The sequence below is a fragment of the Hypomesus nipponensis genome, chromosome 17, assembly GCF_054491055.1.
Source record: "Hypomesus nipponensis isolate SF chromosome 17, ASM5449105v1, whole genome shotgun sequence".
Classification (NCBI taxonomy): domain Eukaryota; kingdom Metazoa; phylum Chordata; class Actinopteri; order Osmeriformes; family Osmeridae; genus Hypomesus; species Hypomesus nipponensis.
The window spans coordinates 16,299,251-16,327,243 of NC_140377.1; the positions used below are offsets into that span (position 1 = coordinate 16,299,251).

Genomic DNA, 27,993 nt, shown 5'->3' on the forward strand with positions numbered 1-27,993 from the left:
AGATAGCCATCATCAGGACTACTATCCTCCTTATCTTCTAACAATTTAAATGTAATATTCCTTAGGGTTCAACCTGTGACGTAAAAGTCAAAAATGGCTCTGCATATGAAGGAATCTTCAAAACTCTAAGCTCGCGGGTAATTACAAATGATCTTCAACTATTAAGAGGTTCAAAGATATATATTTTTTATCAGCCATTATGTTTTCATGAGATGTCAATCAATATACCTAGGTCTGAATACTTCAAATGTGTTCAATGTTTGAGCTTGACCTTACTGCCCAAAAGTGCTTGCCAGATTTAAGACCACAAGACATTTGTTTTTTATATATTTTTTATTTCAAGCATCATCAACTATTCCTCTGTAGTTGATAGATATATATACATATATATATATATATATATACTTTTTTTTATCAGTGTGAGCTGGCCGTGGATGCAGTCCACAAACGAAGTGAGGAGAGAGAGGGGGATGGAGGAGGTGGAGAGGGAGGAGGTGGAAGCTCAACTTCTACGCCCAGGATTGAGGAGATCACAGACACCATGATCTTCAGTCCTACCGACCTTGTTACCATGACATGTCGAGATGTGGATCTCAATTTTGCCATCAGAGGTTTGTGTGAATGCACACATGGTCAAAGGAGCACTCAACATGAGTGTCTATGTGTATTTGGGCTGTCAATTAGTCCAAGACCAATATTACTAAAAGATAAGGTTCTGATTTGCGAAATCCTGGGACTTCACAGTGATCAATACAACCAAGGTGACTTAGCTGACTGAAGGCCTTCACATAAGATAAAAATGGGCAGCATCCTAAATATTATTTTCCATTTAGTTGACAGGGTCAAGGTACTACTCTAAGACCAAGAATACAATCTAATTTCTAGTCATGCTTGCTTACCTTTTTGAAGGCACATTTACACCTGCAATCTTGCAAGTAGCAACTTGCAAGCAGCAAAAAATAAAGTTGGTGATGCTGATTTAGTGATTTTACTTAGTAGCCTCTTCAGCATCAAGAGGGAGGGACATTCCTAGACTGCAGATCAAACTTTGTGAGGACCTCCTGTAAAAAAAATGCTCAGTTTTAATTCCCAACAACTTAAGCCATTCCCTGTTACGTTAGGAGGGCTGCACGCCAAGTATGTGGCTTGCCTACGCAAAACATGCATACACAGTCAAAATAAATTATATACAAGTCTTGTCTACCTTCCCCACACCTTTTGCACAATTTGGGTTAATTGGTGAGAGGGGCTTAACCACTTCTGCATATGAATGAACACGAGTACAGACCGTTCAGGAGAAATGGTGGTAGAAACTTTGGTTATTGGAAGATGTGATGGTTCTTAGTTAGAAATAAACACAAGCTTATGTGAATAATAAAAATTTAGAATTTGAACAGGCAATTCAAACTGAGATTGAGTCTTGACAATGCTGGTGTGAAATTGGTTGAATTGGAACAATTTGTAATACTCAATAGCTACCTGTGGAATTATTTTATTTATCTGACATTCTGAGTAGAAATTTCATTTAATTTATCTTCATCAGCACTGGGGGAAAATACCCAAACTGTGCTATTTAGTTAACAGTATATATTTATAGAGCACAGAATTTTTACATTTGGACAACAATGGTCCTCTCAAATGTGTAAATATAGACTGTTAAAAATAGTGAAATACAAAATGTGTGTGTGTAGATACGTTCACAGACACTGCCATCAGCTCGACACGGCTTAATGGGGAGCACAGGGAGAAGGTGCTGCAGAGATGGGATGGAGGAGACAGCAACGGAGAGTGCTACGACCTGGAGAATGATGCAGTAGGACACGCGCCCACACTTACACACACACACACAGGCCCACACTTACACAGGCCCATTAATACACAGGCCCATTAATATTCTATCAGTATACAATTTAGCCCCTCAGAATGTTGAAATTACAAAAGAATGCTAAATGCCTTGTGTTTCGACCAGGCCGTAATAAAGATAATTTTTCTGTGGACGTCCCACCCTAGTAGAACACTTTTAATCTGGTCTAGAAATCTGCCTCCCTCTTGATGCTTCAATGGCAAGCACAACTCTACCAACTACATTGCATGCAACACTATGACTGCTGAGGATTCTTCCACTCTAGGGATTTTCTCACATAATTGATGGTCTGGCCTTCTGTTTCTCCATCAGTCTAATGGCTGGGATGCCAGCGAGATGTTCAAATTTAATGAGGAGACGTACGGCGTGAAATCCACCTATGACTCCAGCCTCTCCATGTACACGTGAGTGGTCTATTCAATGCAGATTAGCGAGGGAAGAGTTGAATATCTCAGGGCTCTATGCGACCAAAATTTGTACGGGTGCGACTAAACATTTTCCTAGGTCGCACCGGTGCACCTAACCTCCGCGGCCTCTCCAGGAACGAAGCGTTTGTTTCTTCTTTGATGGAACTCACACTCATGGTTAGATCATATCGTGGTCTAAACTAATCAGAGACAGAGATGGGGCGGGTCTTTGCCTCTGATTGGCTGTGGTCCAGATATTCCTGTAGGCTTACACTGCTCCGTGCTGCGTGATTGAAATTACGACCTGAGCACCAGAGAATCAGTTATGGCAGACTTGGGCATTGTACGGCCCACGGGCCACAACCGGCCCACAGACTGTCCCAATCCGGCCCGCGTGAGGTAAATCAAAAATTAAAAATAAATAAATGTGTTGAGCTGTAGTAAATATGTAGTCCTGAAAGACTAGTTATCAGGCGATTTACAAATATGCGCTTGCGCAACCTCACCGACAGGAGAGTTAGCTGTTGGTTAGCCCTCAAATGAAAAACAAAAGGTTTATACAGAATGTAGAGTTTTTAACAAGACATGGGCTACTAAGTATCTGTTTACTGAGGTCAAAGTCAAAGCTGTGTTCTTAGTTTTGGAGAACAGGTCGCTCTGTTGAAGGATTATAATTTGAATCGGCACAAAAGGACTAAAGAAAAAAACGAGCACGGACATAATAAGAACTTGATTGATTCAGTGGGCGTGGGGCTGATGGTTAATGGTTTGCTAGTTAAATTGCAGACCCGGATCATATTCCGTCAGCTGTCCTTCGCATATCCACCTCAGACATTCAGCCAGATTTCGATGCACTTGTTCCAAGTTGACCAATCTTTAACATAATGCAAAACAACGTTTCAGTGTTTGTGAAGATTAACTAGTTACAAATAAAATGAATCACTGATGTAATGATTATTGTAGTTTTTACTGTTACTTCGATAGTCTTTTCCTAGTTGACCAACATGTAAAATATTTATATAAATTAGGGCTGTGAAATGATAAATTGTTTTAATCACACAGGTTTCTGTGGATTAATCATGATTAATTACATATTACTTTTAGTCATTTAGCAGACGCTCTTATCCAGAGCGACTTACAGTAAGTACAGGGACATTCCCCCCGAGGCAAGTAGGGTGAAGTGCCTTGCCCAAGGACACAACGTCATTGGCTCGGCAGGGAATCGATCCGGCAACCCTCTAATTACTAGTCCAACTCCCTCACCGCTCAGCCATCTGACTGATATTACCTATTTTCCGAATTTTTGTCATTTTGTTTTTGCGGTACCTTGATGCTCGAGTCACCCGTTGCCACTCGCAAAATTTTGGTGAACCCCTCGTCCTCAACAATATCAATCGGTCTTCAGCTTTTTGCAATACATTTGGCAACTGTGCTAGTCACCTTGTCACAGGCAGACTAAGTGAGGGCCCTACGCTGTTCAGTGAGGGTGGTTTGGCGCATTCTACTTGAACTCCCCTCGCCGACCAACGCCTGCTTCGCGTTGAGGTGGTATAGGTTACTTTAGGCTGGTATTGCTTCGGTGTAACGATAACATTCAGTCATTTAGCATTCAGTCATTTAGCAGACGTTCTTATCCAGAGCGATAATGTCTTCCTGCAGAGTGTGCATATCACTTTGGTTTTATTGCATGTTGCATCTTAGTTTTTTTTTCGAACACAAACTTCTCATCCAGAAATTGCAGATTGGGTGGAATTGTGGGTATATTATGTTAAATGCGTTAATCAAAAATAACAAATTAATCCTGTAATTTAATCATAACGCATATTTTTCACAGCCCTAATATAAATATTTACAGAATATTCTTATTCTTCTGATGACCAGTAGCAGCTAATCAAAATATATACTTTACTGCTTTTTACAATGGGGGAAAATAAATAGTGAGAAGAATTAAGTTATTGTTGATGCGGCCCTCCAACACATTTCAAGTTTCTCATGTGGCACCTTGTCAAAATTAATTGTCCACCCCTGAATTACGGAGCTGCGCCATGGAGCTAACCCATGGAGCTGGGATTTTGATGCTAGGGAGAGTGTGGCAAGCTGGTTTAGCCAAGGCCAAAGGGCAAGAAAGCCAAATTACAGGTGTTGGCCATCTGAAGGTCATGCGACAGCAAGGGGTGACCCGCTATAAGACTTTGAGCCATGAAATGTTAGGTCAGTAGCACTTTCTATTATGAAATATTTTATTTTGCTTGCAATGTTTTAGTTTGTCAGCTCAGTGAAGCACTGATCACAAGATTTGTATATACAGTTGAATTGTGCTTCAAATAAAACCAATATTTACCTACAAAAAAATGTGGGTGCACCTAAATTTTGTGCTGGTGCACCTAAATAAAAAAGGTTAGGCGCACTAGTGCAACCAAGGGAAAAAGTTAGTCTGGAGCCCTGTGTCCATCTAGCCAAGTTCAACCGGCAACAAAAAGGAACTACTGATAGAACCAACAGGCAAAAGCTTCCATTAGGAACGGTTTCAACGTAATCTAGGGACCTTCTTAATTTGTCCCAGTTTTAGAATAAGACTGTATCTATTTGTGTTTTTATCTTTTATCAGTCTAAAGCAGGGTTCTCCAATCCTGGTCCTCGAGGGCCGCTGTCCTGTTTCTTCCCTGCTCCAGCACACCTGTTTCAAATGAATGGGTTGTTATCAAGTTCTGTGGAAGCCAGGTAATGACCATTCATTTGAATCAGGTGTGCTGGAGCAGGGAAACATTTAAAATATGCAGGACAGTGGCCCTTGAGGACCAGGATTGGAGAACCCTGGTCTAAAGAGACAACACTAAGCAAAATGGTATAATAATAATACTTTTTCTCTCCTTCCTCCTTGATTTCTGTCCTCCCTCCCTTCCCAGGTTGCCCCTGGAGAAGGGGACCTCTGAAGGCTTTCGTCAGCGGGAGGCCAGGGCTGCAAGGCTGGCCAACGAGATCGAGGGTAGTTCCCAGTACCGCCGGCGGGTCTCACTGGAGAACGACGAGGGGAAGAGCGAGGAGGAGAAGTACAGCGCCGTGGTCCGAGAGAGGGAGGAGAGGGAGAGGGGCAGCCCTGGCTACGGCAGCTCCGCCAGCAGGTGGATGGATGCATACACACACACACACACGCACAGGCACACCTCTACTGAACATAAATTCCTCAAAAAAAGTTTGGAAACGTTATTCCGGTCGATTATTCCTCTCCTTCAATAATACCAATTAGTATTGTATTTTATATCGCTGGAGAGCCTGATTTATATCCCTTTTCCACCAAAGCCGGGCCTGTGCTGGTTCTGGGCTGGTTCCAATTCTCGAACCAGTTCTTTGGTTTTCCACACAAATAAACTTGGCTCCGGTTCAAAAAACAGGTTCCAACTCAGCACCAACTTTAGGGTGGGCCAGAAACAAGAACCGGTGACGTCGCGTGCCAAAACAAATACATTACGCCGCCACTTCTAAAAAAAGACCAGTACAACAGCTAATACAATGGACAGCGAGACGGTAATTTGTATTCACTCTGCCCATGAGATGCCAAACCTGATCGCAAATGTATTCAAAAGACTCCCGGGACACTCAGACGTTTTGAACAAACTGTGCAGGGGTGAAATCTGGCACAACTGTGTCCCACCAATAGCGTTAGGGGGGTATGTCAACACAACATGTGACCTCCGATTTGCCCTCAACGATCTGCAAAGGTAAAATCATGTATGTTGGTTTGTTTACAGGTATAGTCCACATGAGCGGCTACGTTTAGCTATAATACTAACAGCCAAAACGTTGAAGATAATTAGCTTACCGTTCTTCTTGAAAATAACCTCTCTTCATAGCGACCACGAATAGCTGTAAATGGTAGGTATTCCTCCATTGTTGTTACAATGACTTCAATGTTTTATGACTTGTTGTATGTGACAATGTTGTAAAGACTTGTTACAATTATTTCATGCTGCGCTGCTAGGACAACGGAAGCGTATGACGTGGTAGCCCTACTCTGGCTCTGTCGGTGGAAAGTCAAGCTGGTTCTTAGATTAGAACCAGCACCGAACCCCATAAGCACCAGCCCAGAACCAGCACCGGCCCGGCTTTGGTGGAAAAGGGCTATTAGTAACCTTTACAACGAGGTACAACTTGTAACGATCATGCATTCGTGGAATGAGCAACACAGCTAACCGTGTGGGTAGCGGCCCAAATTCTTTTGCCCAAATTCTTTTGCCCAAATCCTCTGCAATATTCTTCTGTTGGTATTCACTCTCGTTTTGAGCTTCAAGTGGGATCAGCTTGGGCGTGCTTCCAGAGTGACCAACGCAAACATGTTGGCTGACTTGCCACAAATCCTGGTTGAGGAATGGGACGCTATCCCACAGCAGTGTGTGACCAGGCTGGTGACCAGCATGAGGAGGAGGTGCCAAGCTGTTGTGGCAGTGTATGGATCTTCCACATGCTACTGAGGTCCCTGACAGTGTAAAATGAATTAAGTGTAAAAATGGTCAATATGTGTTGTTTTTTCCTTATTACTGAGGGAGAGTGCAATTATCCAATCCACCAAGCAACTCAAAACGAGAGTGAATACCAACAGAAGAATATTGCAGGGGATTTTGGCAAACATTTTTGGATTGCTACCCACACGGTTAGTTGTTGCTCATTCCACGAATGCACAATCTTTACAAGTTGTACCTTGTTGTAAAGGTGACTAATCAGGTTTTCCAATGATATAAAATACAATACCAATTGGTATTATTGAAGGGGAGGAATAATTGACCGAAATAACGTTTCCGAACTTTTTTTGAGGGGTTTAGATATCTATGTTCAGTACTACATAGCACATAAATGTATGGGAAAACCTGTGCAAGATATTCACATTTGATTGGGATTAGAGGATTCAGTTGTGTGCAGCTTCGTATATGGAATTTCATTCTCACTGTCTCACTAACTTCCTCACAGGGATGGCAAATACATTCCGTTGCCTCAGAGAGCCAGAGAAATGGGTGTGTCTCCTGGCAGCTTGCGGGGTGGAGCCTCTGGTCCCTTACCAAACCGAACAGGAATTCCGAACTCCTCCCGGCCGGTACCTCCCAGCTCTTCCTCCAGGTCCTCCTCTGATAAAAGCAGCTCGTTGTCTGTCAGAGGACCCTACTCCCCCCACCATTCCCAGAGCAGCCCAACTGCAAGTGGCCCACCCATTTCCAGTAATCAGTCGCTGCCTCACTCCCTGTCTCACCCACAGGCTCTCTCTGATGTATCACGCTCATCACTCAATGGAGGTAAGGGTTGTTTATGGGGGCATGTGTGTCCATGATCACGGAAGATCCAACTTAGAGGAAGACCTACAGTACTTTGCAAAAGTCTTGGGCACAAAAAATAATAAAAATAAATAAATATTGGTATAGCTAAAATACTTAAATGACAAGACTAGACAACAAAAAAATTCTCAACATTGTGCTGCCACAGAAATACAGAATTTTTATTTTATACAATTCCTGTAAACAAATCGTTTTTTAATAGTCTTTGCGACTGTTGCTTGTCACACTATACAAACATGATCCCTGTTGTAAGCCATGTCACACTCTTGGATCTCAGTTGTCATTCATGTCAGACTGTGACAGTCGAGATCAGTGCTTGAAGTGGGGGAAAAAAGGTGCTGGTACTCTCTTGCATTGGCAAATCATAATGAAATTTGAGATTCCTACATCGAAAAACAAAACTTGGAGATATTGCTGGTACAACAACAATTTGTTATTTATTAACAACATAAAATATGTTCCCGCGGCTATGCATTTATCAGGGTGGTGGCTTAATGTTGCGGGGCGACAGGGACGGACTGGGAGTAAAAATAGCCCTGGACTTTGATCCAGAACCGGCCCCCGTATACGCCACCACAGCTGCCCTGTTAATGCATAGTCTGTTAATGTGATGCTAGTTCGGGAGTTCGATACTTAATGCGAGGGTGGGTAGCCCGCGAAACAACTTTTTGGGCTTTTATTTGAGCGCAAAATAGTTTTTTGAGCTTTGTGTAAAATAAACATTGCCATAAAACCTTGTCGGGCACCCTTTGTTGTTGTTTGGTGCCGGTACGCTTAAGAGTAAAATGTAGAGGTGCCGGTACTGCGTACCAGTGAGTAGCGGCCCACTTCGAGCACTGGTCAAGATGCAAAAAACAGACACTGGTACAGTTTTACATCATCAATCCATGACACATTTGTTGGCGCTGAGCCACGTCTTGTCTCAAGACAACATCTCGTCTCACTAAGTGCGTCATCAGGTTCTGCATTCCTATTGGTTTTCGTCTTAGCAGAAGAAAATCTTCTGAAACTGACAGAATTTAATCGCTTAGAGGCTAAGTTTTATCGCACGGCCATTAATTGGGGGTTGGGGAACATGTCAAATAAGCAATCAACGACTAGAATTTTTGGGCTAGGATTATAGGAATCATTTAGGATTATAGAAATCTTTTAGGATTCTCAATTTGTCTCAGACTACCAAATCACGGCCAAAATCATACAGGGAGTGGGGGGGGGGTTGCTGGTGGTGATTGGCTGGTAGGTAGCAGTAAATTCACAGACAGCTATCAACTCGCAAGCTAATTTCCTCCGTTTTCCTGCGCCGCCTCGTCCATTTATTGTATGTAGCGGGACAAGTTATCCCTTCTCAGTGTGAGAAATACAAGTAGGGAACTCGGGTTTAGATTTCGATTGGATTTTTACGATTCTGATGCTGAACCGGTACTTTTAAAACAATTCCGATTCCTAAACGATTCCGATTCTTGAAAAACTGAAAAATTACATCAAGGAAAGGCTCTTAAGTTTTTATTTTTACATTTAAATATAACAATATATTAATGTTTAAAAGTAGCCTACTAAATATATAATAAGTAAACCAAAGTCATCTAACACACAACTACAATAATTTAACAATAAATAAGTTACACTGTTAACAAGTAACAACAAAATAAATGTTGAGTTGGTATGGTAAGTAAACAAGCTTCAAACTTAAGCAGTTCTTTTGCATAAAAAATTATCATATTTGCCTTCTCGGGCAAGATACGACATCTCCTGACTTATGGCTTATCCTGCACAGGAGAAAACTCTGTCGAAGAAGCCTGTACACACAGGTATGAGTTTGAAAGGGCAGACGAATTGGGGAGGCTGTCCCGGAACCAGGGACTGATGTCCGCAAGCTGTTGGTCACGGTGCATCCCTCTGATTTAAGAAGTATCCCGTGTGTTGCCGCATGTTTCAATAAATTCGACGTGCTTCCCCCATAGCACGTAATCGTTTTGAAACATTTGTTGCATTTTGCGATGTGGGAATCCTTGGCTGTGAAATACAGTCACACTTTCAACTGCTTCGCTTTAGGTATTTCAAATGCACTAAAAGCTAGCTAGCTAGCTAGCTAACGATAGACTAGCAGAGCAAGTGTAATATTTTTACTAGCAATCACGTGCAGTGAATGGTTGATATCCTTTTGCGTCTGTTTTGGTGAGCCCAGAGGGAAAATATGGCATTTTAGAAGTAGCCTACATTTACGGTTGTTAGCTAACGGTAGACTAAAGAGAAAGTGTGATATTTTTATGTCTGTTTCAGAGCGACAGAGGGAAAATATTTCAGTCAACACATTAAGTGGAACCGAAATTTGCATTTTAATCCGGTCCGATTCCATAGTGTGACCGGGTTTCGGTACCCAACCCTAATTGTAACAGGCCAAGCACTGTCCAAAGAACTGAATCTGTGCGATTCCGATAAAAAGCCCTGTCTTTAGCTTTAAAAGCCTTCTCAAAAAACAACTCAACGCACACCTTTCAAAATCTTGCTTCCAGTTCCCCCTCTGTACTCTAAAGACCACCTGGGGGGGTGGCTGGGACCACCCCCATTGAGAAATACTATCCTAGACAAAAGCCTACTTCAGAAATTTGATGGCCCATAAACATTTGTATTAGCTAGGTGGATTGTAAATAAAGGCTGATGCGTGCGGTGCTAAACCCTGGGGGAACATGTAGTAAAATCGGCAAGATAAGATGAGACAACAATGGCTGTCCAAATATCTTTTGAAAATCAAACTTCAAACTAACTATACCACGCTACCACATTTTTGCATCTTTCTCTTGACACTTTGAAATGTTTCCTCGCTGTCGACATGTTTGTTGCATTTATAAAGCTTGCACGCGTCTCTCTGCTGTTTTGCTATTAGTTTGCGTCATCAAAAACATAATTGTTTAGTCAGTCTTTTCACCCCAAGTATTTTTTGGGGTGTTTTTGGCCAAATAATTTTGGTTGCCGAACATTTGGTGCATCCCTTAATTAAAAGTGATTTCCAAATTGACCCTATGACCCCTACCGTAATTTCCGGACTATAAGCCGCTACTTTTTTCCCATGCTTTGAACCTTGCGGCTTATACAATGACGCAGCTAATTTATGGATATTTCTCGCTTTCACAAGCTTCATGCCGCCAAATAACTGAGCACCGTCACATAATGTGAAGTAAATCGAGCGTGCTCAAACTTCCCATCATCCTGATTACGGTAGTCATTTTGTCACCCTCATCATGGCAAAGACACAGAGAAATGCATATGATGCAGCTTTCAAGTTGAAGGCGATTGATCTGGCTGTTGGAAAAGGAAATAGAGCTGCTACATGGGAGCTTGGCCTTAATGAGTCAATGATAAGATGTTGGAGACAGCAGCGTGAGGAACTGACTCAGTGCAAAAAGACAACAAAAGCTTTCAGAGGGAAGAAAAGAAGATGGCCCGAACTTAAAAAAAAGGGTCTGGAAGACTGGGTCAACACACACAAAGCAGACGGCCGAGGTGTTTCAACTGTGCAGATCTGGCTGAAAGCCAAAACAATCGCCACCGCAATGAAGTTTGAGGATTTTAGAGCTAGACCACATGGTGTCTAAGATTTATGAGACGTAAAGGTCTGTCCATCAGGGTATGGACAAGTCTGTGTCAGCAGCTCCCTCCCGACTACGAGGAAAAAGTTTCAAACTTCCGCAAATTCACTGATAAAGATAGCGGAGCATTCCATCTGCCCGCACAACATCGTAGATATGGATGAGGTTCCTATGACGTTTGACCTGCCTCTCACTCAAACTGTCAACAGGAAAGGTGAATCATTCGCAGAGGTGTCAAAAGTATTCACATTCATTACTCAAGTAGAAGTATAGACACTAGGGTTTAAAAATACTTTTGTAGAAGTTGAAGTATCAACTCAAGCTTTTTACTCAAGTAAAAGTATAAAAGTACTGGTTTCAAAACTACTTAAAGTATTAAAGTAAAAGAAGAAATGTAAGGGGGAAAAAATGCCATTAAGGATAAAAGCTTAGGCCCCGCACCACAGGGGCCTATAATGCACGACCCCACCTCCCCCCAAAAAAAAGTTTTTCTAAAGGCCATAATGACTGTTATTTTGAAATGTCAATGTTGGCAAATCTGGGCTGCATCTGCGAAGTGAAAATGAACGGATTTTAGTACAATGTAAATACATTAAAGAACCATATATGTGTACTACTTGGCATTAACATGTGTTTCATGAAGCAGAAGATATGATGACTAGTTGCCTAGTATTGTAAAGGTGCAAAAAGTCAAACTTCAGAGGCATGTTATCAATAGCCTTTATTCAAATTAGACAGCAAGTTTTTGAAATCCATTTGGTGCAATCGACTTCATGCAGCGCCGGCGTCGCCTGCAGCCGCTTGCAGCCCGGCTGACTTGAAGCAGCCAATGGCATTCTCAGCTTCAAGGCAGCCGGCTGTCGGCGCCGCCGGTGCTGCATGAAGTTGAACACACCTAACAGCTCTGGTAGCCTACTTGGTAGGCTACAGTCCAGTTTTTTTACATCCAACCATTTTGAAAAATTATTCCAGGTACGGCCAGGGATGTAGAAGGGCTTGGCTGGTCTTCCTGGCTACCAACCTCCTCGCTGGTGTTTGGTTGGGACATTTTGCTCGAGTTCTCTTGAGTCTCTGCCATAAACATCTTAGGCTACGTACGTCTGCTATTTCCTTGCTCGAGTGTGACATAATTTGCATCATGTGCAGGTGCGATTGATCGCGTACAAACCAATAGGGTGTCTGAATGGTATATGTTTATACTTATCATCCAACCACAATCAAATTCACTCTATCCGGATGGCACGATTTATCTGGATAGGCGATTTTTTTGGTGAGTGTTTTTTGAACAATGACAAGCCGGAATGAAAACAAGCCAAACTGAAATGGGAGTAACAAGGCTATTTTTTAATGTAAGGAGTAGAAAGTACAGATAATTGCGTGAAATGTAAGGAGTAGAAGTAGAAAGTTGTCTGAAAAATAATTCAGTAAAGTACAGATACCCAAAATTTCTACTTAAGTAAGTTAACAAAGTATTTGTACTTCGTTACTTGACACCTCTGATCATCCGTCACGCTGAAAACAACTGGGAATGAAAAAAACGCACTTCACCTGTGTTCTGAGCTGCACGGCAACGGGAGAAAAGCTTCCATCAATGTTGATTTTTAAACGCATGCCAGAAGAAAAATTCCCAAGAAGAATTGTTGTGAAAGTCAACAAGAAAGGATGGATGACGGAAGGCCTTAATGCATGAATGGCATACTGAGTGTTACGGCAAGCGACCGGGAGGATTCTTTCACAAGAACAAGGCATTGCTCGTGTTGGACAGTATGAGGGCCCACATAACAGATTCTGTGAAATAAGCCATCAAGAGGACAAACTCAATGCCAGCTGTGATTCCTGGGGGCAAAACAAAGTATTTGCAGCCGCTTGACATCAGTGTAAATCGTGCATTTAAGGTGGCACTCCGTGTTCAGTGGGAGGCTTGGCTGACAAGTGGAGAGAAATCCTTCACGAAAACGGGACGCATGCGAAGAGCAACTTATGGTCAAGTCTGCCAGTGGGTCCTGACAGCATGGAGCATTTTCCAAAAATCCACTATCAACGGGTTTTGAAAGACTGGACTGCTGCGTGTTGAAGAGGGGAGCATGAGCTCAGTGCGGAATTTGCCTCCGGAACGGATGAAAGTGACGAGAGCGACAATGAAAACGATCCAATATCAGATGAAGCAATTCCGTGGCTATTCAACTCCGACACAAAGGAGATTACTTCAGTGGTTTCAGGAGGAAGATAGTGACCAATGACTTTCTTGGTAGGCTACTGTTTACTGCTATTTTAATTTTTTTTGTTACAAGCCGTGTTTCATTAGAGCCTAACTATTTTTGTTCCAAGCCGTGTTTTCTTAAAGCCTGTGTAAAGTTCATTTGTTTCAATGTACCGGTAGGCACCTGCGGCTTATAGACGTGCGGTTTATTTATGTACAAAATATGTATTAAAAAAAAATATATAAAAAATTTAAAAAATTCAGTGGGCGCGGCTTATATCCAGGTGCGCTTAGTCCAGAAATTACGGTATATTTGTTCTGCATTATTATCTAATTGAATCTTGGAGACTTCAAGGGGTGTTTTCCTTATGAAAATTTGTTTTTTGTGCTAGTAAGATGGACTGAGTGAGGCACATTTGAGTACCTTCATATGTTAGAAGTGGATGACAAGGCTTTCTGTGTCTCAGTGTTGTCAAGAACATCGCCCAAATCCCAGAGGCCTATTCAGACCAACAGAACTCTCCGCACTGCGAACTCGCAGTCCTCACCTGTGGGTGTGTACCTCTCACAAATGCATAACTGCATTTTCCATTTTCTACACACTCACTTACAATGTCAACATTGTTTAAAATGTTACTTAATTCCTTTCTTACCTCTAATTCTCTTGAGTATTATTGATTTAAAATCATGTGTATAGGTCATAACACAGATGTAGATGATTTTACAGATCATGCTTAAAGTAGAAAATAATCAGTTATCGTCTAACATCACCTACTCCACCATTCTTTCCTCCACTAAGTGTCATGCTCTCCAAAGCCAGACTCCCCTCCCCAGGACCTTCCTCTTACTGCTCCCGACTACCTGGACACCACCCCGTCCTCCTTGGTTACTGGGGCACCTCCCAAGCCCTCTGGCCCCACCCCCCACCTCCCTGTTGATGGTGAGAAGACAACATGTCCTACACCATTTAAACTGATAAAAACAAAAGACGGCATACATCTGTTGAGTAGGGTTGCAAAATTCCAGGAATTTTCAACGTTGGAAACTTTCCATGGGAATTAACGGGAATATATGGGAACAAACTGGAAATTTGCATGTTAGCCCATAACAGGGACCAAAAAAATACAACATCTTGTAGCATGATCTTGATTAAAACAACCAGATTGAATGCAAATTCTGTTAAATTTCTACCCTGCACATTCCTCAGTTGTATACACACAACACTACTTACTCCAGGGCCATTGAGGCCACATCCCCTGCATGCACTCAATCACATGCACAGATCATTTCTAGAATCCTGGGGCCCGTTCTCCGTACGTCGCTTATTACATCCGAGATCAAATGACACATCCAAGATGACATCATCTTGCTAATCATGATCTGGCTAATTAGGTTCTTCGAACACCCATGTTTTTGGATTGAGTTATGCGTTGGTCTAAAAGGGGGTATGTATCGATAGTAGAAAACCTTGATCAGCAACTGTTCACAGTCACATAAGTCTATGGCTGCTCACCGTGACCAAAATGAGCGCCTTGTTTTTCCCGCAACAACCGAGCCAACAGCGCAACAGCTTGCTCGAAGGTTACTCCGAATTTGAAGATTTAATCAGAACGCAAGGGAACACCTCAAAGTCTGCAAAATCCAAGAAAGAGGGCTGACAAAAAGTAGCAGACCAAACTAAATGTATAGTAGTGATCATGTTAGATGTTTATTGCTTATTACAGTAAGCTAGGCCTATGTTTTCTTTATTTTCATACTTTCATATTTTCATTTATCCTCTAAAATGTCATATGATGTGGCTTCAACAAATGTATTATGTAAATGATACCCTCACAAAAAACGATAGGCTATCCTCTCAGTATAGAGGATCTCTACATTGCTAGCCTATATCTCTCGTATAGGCTAGCATATTGCGCTGTGCTCAAGGAGCCTGTCTATCACGCAATGTGCAATTCGGTGTCATGTTAAATTCTTCTCATTATTCTTGCACCTTCTGCAACAGGTTCCTGTAGTAAAAACGGACAAGACGTGTCTGTGACAGACTTCCTGTATCACCTCTGCTTATAAAGCCTCAATCTAATCGTGTTTACATAAAATAAACCTGCTCCCGAGCAGGTTTAAGCTTACGGACCTGTTGCTATGGCAGCAAGTCCAGGATGAACAATCCAAGATAATGACAAATCGTCAACAATCAAATCAAGCTAACTGAGTTAGCAACATATGGAGAACGGGCCCCAGCACACTACAGCAGGACTATTGAAGCCATACTTGCATTTGAGCCGAAGGACGACATCCAGTCAAAATAAAATAGAAATCTGAAATAATCGATTGAAGTTCTGCTCACAAATAAATACATACAAATGTGTGCTTTATTCACCAAGTTTGCACAAACAAGGAATTTACTATGGAAGGAAGGTGCATACGATAAACGTAGTTATAACTATAAAATGTCCAAAATATAAAAAGTTAAAAATTCATATGTATGCATTTGTGTGTATATAGACATTTTTATGTACTTGTTAGTTTGCAAGTCTGCTTATGCCCAAACAAAATGTTATATTTGTTTGTATAAATTGTATATATATTTTGTGGATAAATTACCCCCAAATTTCCATGAAAAATTTGGAATCTTTCCGTAAGTTTACTGGAAATGTTCCACCACTTTGCAACCTTAGTTGAGTATGAAGAATGTTGCTTTCTAGTTGGGTCAAGCGTGTCCAGAACTCTTGATTTCAACTGGTCATGGAAATGGTTAGTCTCTGAAACCTCTATGGCCATCTCTACAACCGGTTATCATGGAAGGTTAGTTGGTTTAGTGTCACGACTGTCAGTCATACTTTTCTTTTGTTGTCCTTTGTTTCTTTCAGTGAATGAGATTCTCAGCACAGCAGCTAAAGAAAGGCCAGAGGGCCTAGCCAGCCCACAGGAGGCCAAGAGCTGTAAAGGTATTTTTCTTTCTCTCGAAATACAACCTGTGCACTGCAGTTGATGAAACAATCGTATTATGTATGTGTTTTGCATTCCTATAGTGCCTCCTCTTTGTTTTGTTTTTGAAGATTTGGTGTACTGTGAACAAGTCTTTCTATACTTACAGTTCCCTCGGTTCAACAAAGGTCACAATTGGAGGAGTTGCGGAAATTTGGCAAGGAGTTCAGGGTAGGTTGCTGAGCTTTCATGTTTACCCCCCGATTATTATGGTCAAACCCATATTGCTGTTTATCTGACATCTACAATTGCTGTTTTTAAGCCGCAATGTCGTTTGACAACGTTGTTTGACTACGTCGTTTGACAACGTCGTTGTCAAAATGTTAGTCTTGGTCATGTTTGCTTTGGTTGTGTTGGATGTTATGCTCCATTGCATGGTATAGGCTTAATTTACTGAAGCTAATGGTGGCTAAATAGCTAGCCACAGTCGCAAAAGTCATGTCACTAACATCTAATTAGTTTAGCAGCTCGTTAACTTCTGGGAGATGGCAAACTATCTAAAATGGCAAGATAGCTGCAGAAGCGCCACAGACAAAGGCCGGGATGATAACTATTTGCTCCTTTAACATTGTGATAAACACAATGGTAAAATGTAATGGACAATACAAAATACACTGATATTATCTACTTTCGGAAACAGTAGTCTGCTATTTCACTGAGGTGTTAACATCATGAGATTACCCCGTGTTGCCCAACATATGACAGCAGTCTGTGATACATCCATTTTCAATTGTTAAAATAAACATTCCTCACAAATAAATGTTTGTTTTAGATTGTATTATGACTTAAGCTTACAAGTAAACAGTTTGCTGGTGATATTATAATTATATACCTGTAGTTTTAAACTAGTGCAGCTTACTATAATGCTGTAAACATGCCAGTACTTACTTAAAATATGCAGAAATATCAGTTGTAAAATTGGTGTAACAAAACGGACTCATCTGCAACTGACGCAAGCACACCTAACAATTTCCCCAGAAATTGTATCCACTAGTTTTGTATGAACATTTTGTGTGAATCCGTATGCCCTCTTTGAGAACCCCCAGTGTGGAGAGTTAAGGTTCTACATTTGCTGGCTGTCCCATGCCAGCTATGCGCTGTCCTTTTCTCACTGGGTCTATCGGATGAAAGATGACTTGTATTTGTCTGGTTCTCTTAAATTTTGCTTCAAGGGGATCCTACTCCCATGTAAAGTTCAGTGTAATTATCTGCGGTCTCTGTCTCTCCAACTGTCCCAGCTGCAGCCTAGTTCTGCCCCCTCTACCAACCCAGATGCTCCCCAGATGAGCCCTGCTCCGACGTCAGCAGCAGACGCTGCCTCCACAGCCGAACCCAAGCCCACCTCTTCCCAAGATCCCCAAACTGCAGAAGGGCTGGCCACCAACCCCACCGCTGTTGCCAACCAGTCTGCAGGACCAGACAGGCAATCACCAGGGACACCCCAGCCAGCCAGGACCCCTGGCAGCGAGGACAGCGGCGAGATAACCGAGGGTGTGACTGTGTAAGCATGCATACTAGGGTAGTGGCAAATTCTCAAATTTGTATTTGGATTCCTTGTTAATGGCCTTGTGAAACCTAAGATATGAGAGTGGTTACAAGGGACACTGCATGGCACCTACACTATATGTTTAGATACATTTTTTTCTTTTTTTCCTTCAAAGGTGTAGTCAAGTGAAAAAGTCAACACTGAACCCCAATGCCAAAGAGTTCAATCCCATCAAAGGGCCCATGACCATGGTCAGTCTTCTGCATAATCCACACCCACACTCCAGCTCTTGACACACGTTACACACTTCACATCCAAACATAAGGTCACTGCTGTAAATTATAATATAAAGTGTTGGGGAGACACATTTCAACATACTGTATCAAATCAAACACTATCTCTTTGTCTCATCAACATGTGTTTTACCCCCTGGTTGCAGCAGAAGCCCTCTACGGCCCCCACCCCCCCTCGGCCCAGCCCCTCAGTGGTGCTCCAGCCCCCCCCAGGACAAACGGCCATCTATAGCAGCCCCCCATACCTGTCCTACGTCTCTCCAATCCAGATCCAGGGACACACTGTACAGGTGTGTGTGTGTGTCTGTGCTTGCTAGCCTGTCAACCAGACCAATCTGGGAGCTCACATTTTATTTGCTCTGGTAGATGGCTGTGGCCACCCTCCCATTCAAACAGATTTCCAGCTGACCTGACCTGGCTTGAGCCTGACATTATCTGTCAGGCTAGTTGTAGTAAATAGGCCGCCTACCGTATTTTTCGTAAATAAAGCCATGGCTTGTTCCCCGATTTTACAATTTTCGTGTGGTTGTACGGCTTATATTTCGAAGCGGATTATAGCCGGTTTTAAAACAAAAAAGTGGCTTTGTCCCAACATCTCTACAGACCGTGCAGCTAATTTAAACACTTGAACAGGGGCTTATTACTTGAAAGAGGAATTATTTCTACTGTGTCATCTCAGTTACACTATCAGGGGTTGGAAATACAGTGACTTGCTTAAGTAGGCAAATGGCTCATAGAACATAACATTTCATAATTTCAGTAAATCAAACAGCTGCAAGACCAAGTGACATTTTATATACAGCTAGCAAACTAATGCTAGCATCGCTAATGAAATTGGCTAATTCAACTTCGATAGTGTAACCAAACTCTTTGTAGGTTTGTTTCAGATATAATTTTATATGGTTGTGTGGAGAATAAGACACGGACGCGGTCTCTTTTCACAACTTGTATTTTCCCACTGCTCTTCTTGACATCGCCATTCGAACAGCCCTCACTGACTTCACGTAATGATGACGTAAAGCATCATGCCTACGGCAACTCCCGAGGGACAAAACACCCTTGTCCGTTGAACATAGAAAGGTCTGCTACAGTGAGCTATCCGCAGGATTTGCAAGGTAGCTAAACTTATACTATATCTAAATTAATTTTGTACACAAAAAAATGGATTTTGCCACTACATGAGTGACTTGGCTTTATTTCTGGACATACTATCTACAACCGAAGTGTGTTACACAATGCTGTAAGATTGCCTATACCCGTGCATTGCTTGGTATTGTAGCGACAATGCTGTTGGTACCCAGAATGCTCCGCGGCAAGCTGAAAAGCTACAAAGTTAAGGGCATTAGCTTAGTTAGATAAGCATTGTTTGAAGTTCTATTGTTGTGTTTGTTCTGTTTTTATGTGTAATGTGTGTCTGGTAGTTAAGATAATTTGAGTGTACACCCTGATTGGGAATGTTATCTAGATGCAGTATTTTCTTTAGCAGTGGGGGCAGGTCTGTCCTAACAACCCCCTAACCCTTCATTTCAGAGCAGGTTAATGAAATAGTCTAATTGCTAATGTAATATTAATACTAATTTAACAAAGTATGTTCTAAATGGCATTAATGCTGCCAATTAATAATTGACATACAACTTATTGTAAATGGTCAGTAGCCTAGCCTATCGATTTAAGGGGCCACTCGAAAGCATGTACACTGTCTGCTTCATTTGATCTTGATAGGCTAAGCATTCTGTAGCAAATAATAACAATAAACCCACTATTTATTAATTAAAACTACTTCAGCATAATAATGCACCTAAAATAAAAACGTGAGCAAGGACAGCAATCGCTATCAAATCAACAGACGTGCAATTTAGCTAGCAGGTGAAGAATACAAACAACGAAAATCACCAGTTAACTTAATTTAAATTTGCAGGAACTATAGACTAATACGATAATAGGCTCAAATGAACTGACAACATAAGTTACGACTTACAGTTCTCAAGGACGCACACACGCAATCTCAACTGCGGTGTGAAGCGTGTGTTCATGCTATTCTCCGACATGCACTCTAACAATCACTGCTGATAGACTGCCTTTTGTACAGCCCTATTTCTGATACCGTGGCAGCAAAATCAACAGAGAGGAAACACTGTCGATGGTTATCCAAGCTGTCCAATGGGAAAGTGTACTGGGTAAATAAAGTTGTGAGCGTTGTTCCGCTTAACGCTAGCCGGCGCTATGGTATCGTTGTTCCCTTTTAAAGCGTGGCCTATATTCCAGTGCGGCCTGATTTACAAACACAAAGCTCCCATTCTGGTGGGGTGCGGCTTATAGAAAATGCTGCTTATTTTCCCCAAAATAAGGTACTTGATTTATCAAATACAACTTTCATTTTTCATGCGCTACTGCTCTTAGTCTACGTAACCCGCCATCTACACATGAAACTAGAGTCCAAATGTTATCCACTGTGTCATGTCATACCGAAAGTTGTTAAATTGCATAGACTAAGCATCAACAGGCTAACATAATTTCCAAATGATTATACTTCGCTCTCAGTTTTGCAATACTTGAACTGTGTTCTGACAATAAACAAACATTAAAGAACATTTAACTGACATACTGACAACTAACAACTGGATCTAATTAGTCAATCTCCATAGAACCCTTTTCAATAGCAGTAAGAGAACATATGGGCATAACTGGCATTACTCTTGGTCAAATAGAACAGTGGTTCTCAACCCTGTCCTCAGGGACCCCCTGTCCTGCTTGTTTTAGATGTTTCCCTGTTCCAACACACCTGATTCAAATGCATGTTCGTTACCGTTCTACAGAGCTAAATAACAACCCTTTTATTGGAATCAGGTGTGTTGGAGCAGGGAAACATCTAAAACATGCAGGACAGGGGGTCCCTGAGGACAGGGTTGAGAACCACTGAATTAAACCATTGAATGTTTATGATGTCCCTGTTTGTTTATACCTGTGACTGAGGACAATGCAATATTGTCAGCCGACTATAAAATGTTTGTCGGGTTACTATACTGCCCTACAAAGGCAAAATACCTTAACTTACCAGAGTGTAGAACTGAGAAAAACAACTTCAAAGTTTTTTTTGTTGTCCTGCCATATGTTTTAGAGGTAGGACACTGGAAATCCGGCAGTTTGATGTTTTAGTGATTACATTTATTTACATTAAAAAATATTGATCTTAAACTGACCCCTATTTTGAAGTTACTTAGATGTTTCCCTGCTCCAGCATGCCTGACTCAAATGAATGGTCATTACCTGGCTTCCACAGAGCTTGATAACAACCCATTCATTTGAAACAGATGTGCTGAAGCATCTAAAACATGCAGGACAGTGGCACCTGAGGACCAGGGTTGCCTACCCCTGGTCTATAGTAAGGGGTCATGCCAAGGCAAAATACAGTAACTTCCGTTTCTTCGCTCACTTAGTTGCTTATCACGATATAAACTCTGTATATTATAAGCCTATGTAACAAATAGGTGTTTGACTGTCACAATACATTTTGATTGAATTGCCACTCACGGATACTCACGAATGACTCATGTTTGGGATGTTTTGCGTTGAACGCCAGCTAATGCTCAGTAGTGATGGGTCGTTCGAATGAGCCGGCTCTATGAGTACTTGTATGCCTAAAGGCGCTCACGATCATCCCCACATTCTCTTCCTGTCAATCATACACGCATGTCAACCAATTATACTGCATGAGGGCCGAGCCAACTCAAACACACTCCGTTAGACAAGTAGTCGAAACTCGTAGAGCCATAACGAATCAATGCCTTTTTAAAGACAAGTATGATTTAGTTTAATTCAAATGTTTTCACACCTATCATTAGGGCTGGGCGGTATGACGGTATATACCGTGCGACGGTAGAAATGTGTCTACCGGGAGAGATTTGGCTATACCGTTTCAACCGCGGGATACTCTTATACTATATTTTTGTATTACACGTGTCAATGTCTGGTTGTTGTATTGTATATAAGCCATCATAAAAATCGCATTCTTGCGATATTTAGAATTGTAGTTGAACTTTTATTTGATTTGCTATTTTTGTTTGACCTTGAAGCACATTTGCGTTGGTCTGACGGAATTTTAGATGTGGAGTGTATTTTGTCTAAGCCGACCACATTCATGCCGATGCTAATTAATTATATATTTGAGGACCCATTCTGCAGGTAACCAATTCGATTTGTTGGCTTCTCTAGGGCTTTTGGAAGTTACGGTGAAGACGACCCCTATTTTCACAGAAAAACAACATTAATTCAAGATATTTGGCCACATGATAAAGCAGACGTTAAATGTTCCAAAAATTACAAACTAATTTTCGACAAAAATTTAGTTTCACAGTCTTCTGCCTTTGCACGGCAGTATAGACCAACTGCAGTCTAGCCTATCCCGCAATGTGTTTAACATTCTTTAGCCAATGAATTACATTTTGCTGAATGATTGAAGTGCTTGACAACGAACACTAATGAAATAATCACCAAATAACAACACAGAAATAAATGACAGATTGACAAAGGCACATTAATTTCAAGACCATGCCTTTGCTCCCTGCAACAATCACCATCAAGCGGTCATTACATGTCAGTATCAACGCCCCTGTCTGTAGACTCATGGGTCAATTTGACCCCTAACAGCGTTATAAATATGGAAAACTGGCTTGGCACTTCTAGTGTTAAGCATTGTTGATAAGATGTTTGTTGTACCTCCGATAGGATTTTTCTGTACACATGTTTCATTGCTCTGATTGGTTGTAGGTTTTCCAATTGCCCCTTATGCAAAACCCCTGCCCCAAATGGCCTTGACCTATCCTACCAACCTAGCAACCGGTCACTCCTTGAAGAAGGTCAGTCAGGTTTTCAGTCGTTGAAAATGGGTAAAGGTGTGCATTCCACCTGCACCCCCCTTTCAAAAGTCCAAGGAAAGATTCTGGCAGTGGATAAAACGGTGTGGGAGCCGCCATTCTCAGCTTTATACCTTAAACATCAACAAACAATGCAATGTTAGATGTGAGAACATTTGCAAAACTGGATGTTTTTTTTTGCATATGCGACCAAAATTTGTACGGGTGCGACTAAAAATGTTCCTAGGTTGCACCGGTGCACCTAACCTCCGCTGCCTCTCCAGGAACAAAGCGTTTGTTTCTGCTTTGACGGAACTCACACTCATGGTTGGATCATATCGTCGTATAAACTAATCAGAGACAGAGATGGGGCGGGTCTTTGCCTCTGATTGGCTGTGGTCCAGATATTCCTGTAGGCCTACACTGCTCCGTGCTGCTGATTGAAATTACGACCTGAGCACCAGAGAATCAGTTATGGCAGACTTGGGCATTGTACGGCCTGTGGGCCACAACCGGCCCACAGGCTGTCCCAATCCGGCCCGCGTGAGGTAAATCAAAAATTAAAACTAAATGTGTTGAGCTGTAGTAAATAGGTAGTCCTGAAAGACTAGTGATCAGGCGATTTACAAATGTGCGCTTGTGCAACCTCACCGACAGGAGAGTTAGCCCTCGAAAATGAAAAACAAAAGGTTGATACAGAATGTAGAGTTTTTAACAAGACATGGACTTCTAAGTATCTGTTTACTGAGGTCAAAGCTGTGTTCTTAGTTTTGGAGGACAGGTCACTGTTGAAGGATTATAATTTGAATCGGCCCTAAGTGACTAAAGAAAAAAACTAACGCGGACATAATAAGAACTTGATTGATTCAGTGGGCGTGGGCTGATGGTTAATGGTTTGCTAGTTAAACTGTAGGTCCCTGATCATCAGCTGTCCTTTGCATATCCACGTCAGACATTCAGCCAGATTTCGATGCACTTTCCCACTGGATTCCTCTCACAGAACAAACTTAACTGGAAAAAAATATAGCTTTTTGTATAAAGTTGATCAATTGCATATCTTTAACATACTGAAAACAATTATTGATGGTTTGTGAAGATTAACTAGTTACAAATAAAATGAAACACTGATGTCATGATTATTTTAGTTTTTACTGTTACTTCGATAGTCTTTTCCTAGTTGACCAACATGTAATATTTTTATATAAACATTTACATAATATCCTTATTCTTCTGATAACCAGTAGCAGCTAATCAAAATATATACTTTAGTGCTTTTTACAATGGGGGGAAATGAATAGTGAGCAGAATTAAGTTCAAGTTATTGTTGATGCGGCCCTCCAACACATTTCAAGTTTCTTATGTGGCCCCTTGTAAAACTTAATTGCCCACCCCTGAGTTACGGAGCTGGTCCATGGAGCTAACCCATGGAGCTGGGATTTTGATGCTAGGGAGAGTGTGGCAAGCTGGTTTAGCCAAGGCCAAAGGGCAAGAAAGCCAAATTACAGGTGTTGGCCATCTGAAGGGCATGCGACAGCAAGGGGGGACCCGCTATAAGACTTTGAGCCATGAAATGTTAGGTCAGTAGCACTTTCTATTTTAAAATGTTTTATTTTGCTTGCAATGTTTTAGTTTAGCAGCTCAGTGAAGCACTGATCACAAGATTTTTATTTTTATATACAGTTTAATTGTGCTTCAAATCAATATTTTCCTACACCTTATTCCTGTTTAAGATCATTTACATAATATATATGAATGTATATGGAGCGTGATTAACCTTCGAACGTCACGTCAATAAACATCACCAGGACTGCGTTCTTCCATCTCAAAAACATTGCACGCATCCATGCCTCCACTGCCGAGATTCTGATCCACTCATTCATCACTTCGAGACTCGATTATTGCAATAGCATCCTTTACGGCGCACCATCCAAAATCCTCAATAAACTCCAGTACATCCAGAACTCCGCCGCACGTCTAATCACTCACACCCGCTCCCGTAACCACATCACCCCCGTCCTCCAGAACCTACACTGGCTCCCCGTCCCACAACGCATTCAGTTTAAAGTCCTTCTTCTCACTCACAAAGCCATTCACAACCAGGCCCCCCACTACCTCACCGACCTGCTTCACCATCACACTCCCTTCCGCTCCCTCCGTTGCTCTGATGCCAACCTCCCCACTCAGGACCAAGCACCGAACCTGGGGTGACAGAGCTTTTTCCATCGCCGCTCCCTCCCTTTGGAATTTACTCCCAAAACTCATCAGAGACTGCACCAACCTGTCAACTTTTAAATCACTAGTCAAAACGCACCTTTTTAGATCTGCTTTTAATGTGTAATTAATGCTGTGATTTTATGATGTACCTGTTTTATGTTTATTTTAACCATGTACAGTGACTTTGAGTACCTTGAAAAGCGCTATATAAATAAAATGTGTCATTATTATTATTATAAAAAGGTGACCTTGAAATTGTGGCGATGCAAGGAAAAATTTGGGTGTACCTAAATTTTGTGCTGGTGCACCTAAATAAAAAAGTTAGGCGCACCAGTGCAACCAAGGGAAAAAGTTAGTCTGGAGCCCTGCATTACGCACTTACTTTCGTTTTCGAAGTGTGTTACACTACGGCATGCTGTAAGATCACCTATACGCTAAAGCCAAATTAATGGTTAGCCTATGCATACACCTCAAACTAGCTGACATTATTGCTAATGTTAGCACAAACTACAAAAATATAACAAAAAACTCTGTGTTACCGTGTCACCTTATCAGCAGACATCTATGTATTTTTTTTATTTAATTTTTTACCATTTCATAAATAATGGAGGCTGCTTGAGGAAATCATTTTGCTTCCACTTTAGATTAAAATAGATGGGCTAATAGATTTACAATAGTCCACGGCCCATGGTGCTATCATGTATGGTTCAAAGATGATCAAGGTTTACCTCTTTACGTATATATGCAAACTACTGAAATGTATATCAATAGAATCTAGAACTAACCAGTGGTCAGAAATGGAACACATTAATTATGAAATTTAAGTTGATCTATTATTACTATTCATTTTGATTACACAACCTAAGCTAAGGGGAGGCAGTCAGTTGCAGAGGTCACATCCAGCTTGTGAACATTTCACCCTCCGCTTTTTGTTGACCCCCTGGTAGAAGGATCTGACAAGGCCATGATAGTCTATCAACGCGATTACTATTGATCAAAACAGAACGAGGGTTCAGCTGTACTTGAAAATTACTATTAAACATATTCGCGGACATGCACTGCATGAGTGATTAATTGCAATGACTGCACCAATAGAAATTATAGCGAGCACATAGTAACTAATGTTATACATTTTTCTAATCAATGTATTTATTCCCAGGTGTTTTGCAATTTCCCCCCAAAAAAATTGTGCCTACACTATATATTATCATTCCAGGTTAAGAATACCAATGGAGGCTGCGTTGAAAATCGTTAGTCAAACTTTTGTCAGCATTTTGAATGGAAATTTCATTTGCATTTGTACAGGTGTATTTGTCCATGTCGGGCTGCCCCTCGCAGCAGAACGACAGTTTACTGGCCGCTCTGTCCATTCGCGCACCTCACAGTTGCGTATTGATCAGATAAGAAGACACGCTTATCAACTCTATTACTATTGATCAAAACGGAACGAGGGTTCGGCTGTAGCCTACTTGAAACAGACTATTTAGAACATATTTGCGGACATGCATTGCACATGTGATGCAGCTTTTATTGTTTGTTTTTTCTCACCTCTTTTTTTGCCTTAGGCACTCAGGATTTGTCATAGGCGCTTGGGAAAACGGCTTAGGCGCGCACCCAAATTTTCTCTATGCAGGAAGAACCCTGCATTCTGGTGGGGAGTTTTGTGCTTTGCTGAGTTTAGTACTCAACAATTCTAAGGCACGCCGGATAAGAGGTTAAACACAATTTTTGTGGCTAATTGATTTGTTCATTATTGTTGGTGTTGTGGTATGTGACGGTTAGCAGCTTATGCCATCGGCAGCTTTCTCTCCGGGTCTGAAAGGTACTCTTGTCACCCAAATAAAAGTAACCCCCGGAATAAAAGTAACCCCCGGAAAACGCAAACTGTGTCCATATGCTTCAACAAAAACACTTGTAGTTTGGAAATACATAATCATTGTTAAAAAATTGTTTTAAATAGGTTGTTTGGTTACAAATAATAGTATAAGTACTTTTCCTCAAACGTAGTCTACATGACTGCAACATAACATGAAAACCGCTAGCAAACAAAGCATTGCTAGGAATATATACCATAACACTTATCTTTGGAAATACATAATCATTATCACAATGTAAAAAAGAGGCTGTTTGGTTACAAATATAGTACTGGTACCTTTCTTTAAATAGTCGATATGACTGAAACATAACAGAAAATCTAAAAAAAGAGGCCGTCTGGTTACAAATATATGGTAGTACTTTTCTTCAAAAACTTAGTCAACATGACTGCAACATAACATGAAAACCACTAGTAAACAAAGCATCGCTAGGAAAATACTTCAACACTTGTAATCTGGAAATACATAGTTATAACAAAGTTAAAAAAAGCGGCTGTCCAGTTACAAACATACATGTACTATCACTTTTCTTAAAACAGCTTACAGTCAACATGACAACCACTACCAAAGAAAGCATTTCTAGGAAAATACTTTAATGCCTGTAGCTTGGAAATTCATGGCTACAAAACTGTCAAATAACAAACATGCCTTGACTACTGGTATACCTCAACAAACTTATAGTAGACACGACTGCCGCACAGCACAATTGCAGGTGCTGTGATATTTCTAATGACATCATCTCGCAGCACCTCTTATTCCGCTTCTTGTGCAGCACACAATCCTGAACTTGCACCAGTACTAGTTACAGTTGGGTGACTAACTTGAGTTCGCAAATATAAGAAAAGTAAATACCCTGGGATTTTTATTTGACGAGGCTTGTTGTCTATAGGTTGTGACCAGTGTGCGAAA

General features: G+C 41.3%; 1 protein-coding gene across 12 annotated transcripts in view; it reads left to right on the forward strand.

The window, feature by feature from the left end:
- The window catches only part of atxn2l (ataxin 2-like), a 47,238-nt gene that overhangs the window by 1,137 nt on the left and 18,108 nt on the right, over positions 1-27,993 (forward strand). For 5 of the 12 annotated variants that reach the window (XM_084678439.1, XM_084678445.1, XM_084678437.1 and 2 more), the window contains exons 4-16: positions 66-137; positions 419-611; positions 1,692-1,813; positions 2,177-2,268; positions 5,178-5,393; positions 7,234-7,553; positions 13,847-13,933; positions 14,179-14,319; positions 16,247-16,324; positions 16,474-16,535; positions 17,603-17,865; positions 18,026-18,101; positions 18,290-18,433. In XM_084678439.1, coding sequence (XP_084534565.1) covers positions 66-137; positions 419-611; positions 1,692-1,813; positions 2,177-2,268; positions 5,178-5,393; positions 7,234-7,553; positions 13,847-13,933; positions 14,179-14,319; positions 16,247-16,324; positions 16,474-16,535; positions 17,603-17,865; positions 18,026-18,101; positions 18,290-18,433 — 1,866 coding nt within the window. Of the gene's footprint in view, positions 1-65; positions 138-418; positions 612-1,691; positions 1,814-2,176; positions 2,269-4,942; positions 4,993-5,177; positions 5,394-7,233; positions 7,554-13,846; positions 13,934-14,178; positions 14,320-16,246; positions 16,325-16,473; positions 16,536-17,602; positions 17,866-18,025; positions 18,102-18,289; positions 18,434-27,993 lie in introns of those variants that run through there. The other 7 variants (XM_084678438.1, XM_084678443.1, XM_084678446.1 and 4 more) reach the window with 6 other exon arrangements.